General features: G+C 33.3%; 1 protein-coding gene across 2 annotated transcripts in view; it reads left to right on the plus strand.

Moving 5' to 3' along the window:
* Nucleotides 1–4,017, plus strand: part of UMAD1 (UBAP1-MVB12-associated (UMA) domain containing 1) — a 44,337-nt gene extending 40,320 nt beyond the window's left edge. Inside the window, exon 4 of one of the 2 annotated variants that reach the window (XM_032237027.1) lies at nucleotides 1,368–3,672. In XM_032237027.1, the coding sequence (XP_032092918.1) occupies nucleotides 1,368–1,622 (255 nt within the window). In that variant the 3' untranslated portion in view covers nucleotides 1,623–3,672. Of the gene's footprint in view, nucleotides 1–1,367 lie in introns of both variants that reach the window. The other variant, XM_032237028.1, reaches the window with a different exon arrangement.
* The last annotated feature ends 3,600 nt before the right edge of the window (nucleotides 4,018–7,617 follow it).

A 7,617-nucleotide genomic window follows, 5' to 3' on the forward strand; every position in this document is an offset into this window, starting at 1 on the left:
GGGTGAAACATATTAATAAGTAGTTAATAAGTTTTTGATAAAACATTATCTGCTTGCCTGATCCTGCAGTTCCTGCTTGGGAACCCTTTGTATATGTCTAGAAAAAGTATTTATTTTATTTGTTAACTAATTATGAAACAAATCATTATCATGATTAATCTGAATTGAAGGCCATTCATATTTTAAATTGTTTTCTGGCATGTAATAATACTATTTCTTCTATGTAAATAAAGGAACAATCTTGCCCCTTCTAGTTCCTTTCCTTCAGCCTATCCCTAACAAATTTCTTATTCTCTTATTTCAAACAACTTATTCTTATTATTCCTATCTTTCAACTTCCTATTTTCTCTCCCCCTAACTTCAGACATTAGCGCTCACATACTCCAATCTTCTCCCATCCTGTTGAACTGCCATGACCAAGTTTCTAATCTCTAATTGAAACTGAAAAATAAGCCACTGATTATTCTACTCTACTTCATTCCACTCACCAAAATGTTCATTGTTCACAAAAGGCAACTATATGCTCTCTGAACCAAAAAAAATATTCCCAAAGAACCCTCAGGCTCAGGAATCTGTTACTAGCTTAAAAAACTGTCATTTGGAAAAATCTTTATAAATGTGCTTTAATGCCAGGATAGAATTGAATCATATTTTATCAGGAATCTTTAGCTATTCTATACCTTTAAATCAGAATCTTCTTAAAATTATAATTCTGTGTATATGATCTTAAAAGCAATATAACAATAGTATCACTTTAAATATCAGTGAAAATTTGCTTTTTAGCTGATGTATTCTGTTTCTTTCCCCAGGTATACTGTTCTCTGGTATTTTTCTTCAATATTTATAGAAGGTGTTCAGTCTTTAAGTGAAGTGGATATATATCATTATTTAATATTTGCTCCACATAGGGACTATGTTTATGAGCATTCTTGTTTTATTTCATTCTATAAAAAGCTATTGTAAATATTTATATCATTTCAAAATTTATTTTAGAGGAAAATAGAAAAGTTAATGGTGTATATAGTTACCAATTATTAATTATATGTATGTGTGTGTGTGTGTATATATATATATATATATATATATATATATATATATATATATATATATATATATATATATATACACTAACTTATATATATACTACTATACTACTTTATTATATATATATATTACTACTAACATGTAAATTGTATAGACCTTTCAGTGTTATTTGTCACAAAGTATGAACACGAAGCATACTTGCATTCATGTCCTGTTTGTGGTCTTCTCATACGTATCTGGTTAGCCATTGTGAAACAAATTTCTAGACAAGAGAACCTGGGAAATGTTTCAGTGCAAATATTTTTGTTCTTTCATTTTCTTAGGCAAATTCAGAAAACCAGTCAAAGTTGACTGAAGCAGACATTGAACCAGAGGCAAAGAAAAGTCAGAATATGGAAAGCAGTTCTGTGTTGGAATTTCCAAGTGATGTACCTTTTGCACTTGCACCACATATTTTGGCAGTACAGGATACCTGTAATGATTTCTCAAGACAATTGATCTCCTGTGATGTTAACGACAATTTAGCACGATTTTGGTATGATTTTACACTTGAAAATTCAGTATTATGTGAGTCTTAAACTTGGGTTACTAATATAAAATGTACCTAAATCACCTGAAGTAAAATATGCTATGTCTGTCATATAAATCAGTTGTTTGTATCTAGCACTAGTCTGACAGAACATTACCATTTTCCATCATTGTCGTGTTTCTTACATGACAATATAAGAACAGTTAAGCCAAACATTACAAGTCAATTACAGTAAATAGATTATAATCTGCACTCACTGAAAATAATCATAGAAACTCCCAGATATTGATATTAGCTTAGTCCTTGCTTGATCATGGAAAAATAAATGTTATATTGTATTGTAATTTACAAATAATCAACTTTTACTATGATATTAATAAATTAGTCAATTTTATTACAGCATCTTTTGTTGGAGAAATCACAACAAAATTTTAAAATTTAAATTTATACATCATTAGTGCAGAATGAATTGATATCAAATATATGAGGTTGGCTTTGGAGTTTGATTCATATTTCTTGGAATTATAGTTTTTGATTGGCTATTCATGTTCTGTATTCTAAATTTCTATGTTCAGTTTTTGTATTGCAAGTTTTTGTTGCAACTACTAGTTGGGATATATGAATATACTATATATTATGTCTGTCTGTGTACATATGATGGGTGCATATGTGTATATGCAGATGGGTACATAATATACATATGCATGTTTATAAATTTATTTACACCAGTAAAATAACAATGCATATTTAAAATATATCAATATAGCTTTTCATGAAATACTGTATGCCACACTTCTCTATCCTCATCTCCTTCTGTTATCTTATTTTTTTCATTGCTTATATTCAATGAAGAACAATATACAAGATGTAAAAGGTAGATAATATTGTGTAAAATATAATCATATTTTAAACAACAAATTAAATTTTAAGGAGAACCATATTGTCCAGTCTTTCTATTGTATGACAAAGAAGCTAAGAATGCAAGCATTTTTTCAAGATAGCTGTCAGGTTCCGATGTAAAGGTGAGGAAAAAAACCTCAAAACTAGAGTTCTGAATTGAGTATATTTTATCTGCCTCACAAACACCGACACGAACTGATATCCATTAACAGGCAATTCAAAGTCAGGACTAACCGTCCAGTAACTATCCCACCTTTTAAAACTGTTTCCTACCTCAGTCCAGCCTCTATTCTTCCCTAAACTGAGTCAGTAGCCATTTAGCAGGGAAGCCAGCAGAGTTCAATCATAAGCCATGCTCAGTTCACATGCCCGTAATCTTCCATTTTTGTTTCAGCTGCTTGGCCGCCCATCAGCTGTTTGATGTTGATCTGAGCAGTGGCTCTACGGTTTGGTGGATTTAGCTGCATGGTGGCCGTATCCCTTCTCAGTTCCCCACAGAATTGGCAGCCCTGGGTTTCCAGGCACACCAGATCTGACACTAGCCTTTAGTATCAGGTATATAATATTCTTTCCAAGCAGTCATAGGAATCTTTCCTGCAATAATCCAGGCTTGATAGGCCACTATTCTTCACTGATAGACATTCAATTTTTGAGAATATAATTTAACAACACATTGAAATCGTAAATACTTTTCCTAAATCATATTTAAAAAGTTAAGGCTTTTCTACCTGTATGGGACATGTCTAAATCACTCATATTACAAATTTGTTGCATTTCTGATATAAAAAAGATACTTTTTAAAAATATTTATTGAGGAATCTAAAAAGATTAATTTTTACAAATTAACCTCCTTATATTTATAAGAAACATATTCATTTTTAAAGATCTGAGATTATTACCTTGAAAGAATTGGAAACTCCAGTTCTGTTTTCCAAATTTATTGCTAATATTTATTTTTGTAATTTTTTTAATTATTAATCTCTTAAAATATCCAGTGAAGAATTAGATTGGCTCCAAAAAGAATCTTTGATATACTAAGAAACATAATTATGCAAGAGAATCAATTCTAAGAGCATGTACATTATAGTTGCACGTTAAAATCTCCAGTTCATTGAAAAAATATGTTTGCTAATCATACATGGTTCCTAATGATCTCAATAATATATGCATAATATTATGGTTGCCCTTTTGTGTCCTAAATAAACATATGGCTTAACAGAAAATAGAAAGCATGAAATAAGGTGAAACTTAAATATAGCACAAAATATGTTTTGATCAGCATCTCCTGTTTGATAACTCTTACATGAGTTCATTCATTTTATTTCTCAGAGAGAGGGTCTGAGAAAGTGAGGGTCAATGAGAGGGAAAAAAGAAAGAATGGCTAAGAGAGAAAATATTCAGTTAAACATTGCCAAAAATAAAATATTATAATTATTAGTCGAGCTATAAATGAACTTTCAAAGACTGTGACTTACTTAGGAAAAATGGTAAGCTTTATTCCAAACTATACAGATCTTTATTATTTCCCCTTCCTTGAGATCCAGTAGACTAAGATGGAAAATATATAGCTTTTCAAATTCTATGTATAAAAATACATGCAATTATATCTTTAAAAATCCTGCAAAATATTTGAAATTATTTCCTAAATTCACAATCATTTTTTCTAATTAAATCTGATTTTAAAAGTTTGCTTGATTTTTGCTGCTCACATATTTTTTTCATGAATCAAGTAAATCTTTTATAAAACTTCATAAAATAGAAATGTAAGGGTTATGCAAAAGCCAGGCAAGATGTCTGTGGATTCAACAAAACCATATTATTGTACATGGCTAATGATGTTGGGGTTTTGTCTGATGATGACTTGAAACTAGGCTTTCTCAGACATTACCTGTAGATTGTAGCACACAATACTGTAAATATCATGAGTCTTTATGAAAGCCTCAAAATCTGTCTGTCTCATAATTTTAATAATTGCTAATAGTGTTAAATGGTTTTTAATGAGCTTTGTTTGTATGTTTTGTTTAAATGCATTAAATTATTTTATTTCTAATAATTATAACAATAAATTTTATAAATATATCTTTTTTTTCTTTGTTGTGTTTTCTTTCACTTTTTTGTTAAAGCATTTTCTACATGTTCCCTTTCTTCCTTCTTTCTCTGTATTTTTGTATATTCATGTATATATCTCCATATCTACTATTTTTGTTTTGGTTTTTGTTATTAATAAATTATGACTACTTAAAAAGCAATAAACATTAAAAAAACAATATTTCAGTACTATTAATATAATAGCACTAGAAATAATAATAAATAGCTACTTATAAATTTGTGCTTAAGGTAAAACAATATTTAACATTATCCAAGACTGGACTGTTTTAGTTAAAGTAAAAAAAAGTTTTGTTTTCAGGTTTTCCCCCCATCTATTTTAATGTTATAACTGTAGTCTATGGTCCATCTCTAGATAGAAGACAATTTGTTCATAATTGCTGTTCAAAACAGTTTAGAAAGCTGCAGAAATGTGTCACTTAATAATTTGATGTCCTTAGTGGAAATAAAATATTTCTTTCTTTTTTGTTATTCATGTGGCAGATAAGAGGGCATTTTAAATAGACCAATTATTTATACATGGAAACAGAGTAAAATAATATAGACTACTGTATTTCCCTGAAAATAAGACTTGGTCTTATTTTCTTTTGGGCTCCAAAATAAGCACTAGGGCTTAGTTTTGGAGGTATCTTATTCCCCTCCCCCATTTATAGGAGCCCCACTTTTCCTTGCTCACGGAGGGCACAAAACTGTGCCAGTGCCACTACTGTAAGACAGGGGAAGGTGAAGCTGTCCCACATGCCCCACACAGGCTTACCTCAGTGCCCCTGCAGCCAGACCACCCATGCTCCAACATCACATCACAGCAGCAGCCCTGACAACCCCGTCCAGCAAGGCCCTGCATGGCCCCCCAGCCCACTTCTGCTTGCTCATGGCCACAACGGAGCAGTGGGCTGAGCGATGCACCGGTCCCATGGCCATGAGGTGAGATGGGAGGTGGACCTGCCCCATGCACCCCGCACCAACTTACTTCAGGGCCCCTGCAGCCAGGCCATCTATGCCCCAACACATGCCTCACCTCCCAGCCATGGCACCAACACACCACTCAGCCTTCCGCTCCATTGCGGCCGCAAGCAAGCAGAAGTGGACCAGCAGCCACATGGGTTCCTGCTGCACATTGCTATTGGTGCTGCCACTGCGAGGCAGGTGTCGGGACATGAATGGCCAGGCTGCAGTGGCCTTGAGGTAAGTCGTTGTGGGATACATAGGGCAGCCTCACCATCCCATGGCCGTGGCACCACAAGCAACTAGCTGGAATTGACAGGTGGTCAGTTGTGCAGGCTCTTATGTAGGGCTTATTTTGGGGGTAGGGCTTATATTAGGTGCACACAGAAACATGCTGGGGTTTATTTTTGGGATAGATCTTATTTTCAGGGAAACAGGATAGTTCTTGTATGGGGAGGAAATAAACAAACTAAAGAAATCTTCGAATTTAATACTGAGAAAGAGGAAAGTATAAGATAAACTTTTTAAAAACTCTCTGCCTTGATTTTATTTAATATTGAATAGAAAACTCTTGACAGGCTTTCAAGATTCTGTTATTCCACTCAAAAACTATAAAACTATTCTTAAAATCCATGCTATGGCACTTTCTAGGCTTTGTCTATTTTCAATGGCTGACACTAGAGAATGATAATTTATTTCAGTGTGGTTGCTTCTGATTTCTGGTTTGTAAAAGGGGAAGATAAAAAATGGAACTATATGACTTGAGAATTTGTTAATGTAGGATAAACCTCATATTCATATCTAAACCATGACATTCTAAAGCAGCGTTTTTCAACCTTGTTTGCCTGAGGATGTGTGGACCTCAGCTTTCAGAATTCCCCTGTCAGCCATGCAGGGGAATATCAACACATCTTCAAGTGCCAAGACTGAGAAACAATGTGCATGATTTGCCCTTCCAGCAATATTCAAGGCTTAGATATCAACCTAGTTCTGGACAACAGCTGCAGTACAATGCTGAGCCACCAAGACTGGTATAAAATAGATACTGGAGATAAAAATCCAATGTAACGGATTATCTAACATCACTTGGTACATAACACATAATTTACAAGATTGAAAATTTATCTTCATTAATATAGCTAAAAAAAGCAAAATTTAATTGAATAACATTTGCCAGTTTAAATATGTGTCCTCTCACCAAAAGAATCCTCCAATAAAATTTATCATGTAAAAATATGTATCTTTTCCACTTAATTATGATGCTCTATTAATATACATTTGGATCTTTGGAAAGCTATTATAAAATAGTTATAATGAAGTAATATTAATGCTTCATTCTCAAATTGTGTGGGAAGGGCTTAATTTCATTCATATTGTTTCCATAATTAATTTGCATTTAAGATTAGATTTTTTTTCATTAAAATGGTTTTATTTTTTATTAATACTTTTTAAAATTCTATCAATTTTCAAAAAACATTTTGTGTTGATGTAGTTTTGTTAATATAGTTAATACAAAGGAAATACCTATAGTGCTGCTGGTAGATGTTAGGGTACAAATCCAATCAAACAAAGACATAGCCTCTATTGCAGCCTACCTTGTGGCAGTAAGAGCAACAAAATTTCAGTATTTCACCACCGTTATTGCACTGCAGGTAACCTCATGTCAAGTTAATTAGATCAGATATCTGGCATATTCCTCACAGTAACTCTGCAGATGAACTTCAGAGATAATCTAAAATTCATCTGCAGCGTTGCTGAGAGGAATATGCCAAGTATCTGATGGATAAAATTCCCCAGATCCTTTAGTCCTGGAACAGGTCCTGGAGAGGCTTTGAGGGCCGGGCTGGCATAGTTATCTGTGGGCTGGGGTTAATTCTGTTGGCTGCAGAAAGTGGACATATCTGTCCTAGCTGTTTAAGGCTTCCTTGAGAAAGGGAAACCCCTAATCCCTCCATAAGGGGCCATGACTGAACTTAATCATTCTGGACAATTGTCCAGCTTCCAATCTTCTTAAACCAATCAAGAGTGAGTAGCTTTGGATTGTTGGATCTCCTGGTTTGGGAGAAGATTTTGATTTGATTCTGAATAGAATG

The sequence above is a fragment of the Thamnophis elegans genome, chromosome Z (assembly GCF_009769535.1).
Source record: "Thamnophis elegans isolate rThaEle1 chromosome Z, rThaEle1.pri, whole genome shotgun sequence".
In the NCBI taxonomy this organism is placed as follows: Eukaryota; Metazoa; Chordata; class Lepidosauria; order Squamata; family Colubridae; genus Thamnophis; species Thamnophis elegans.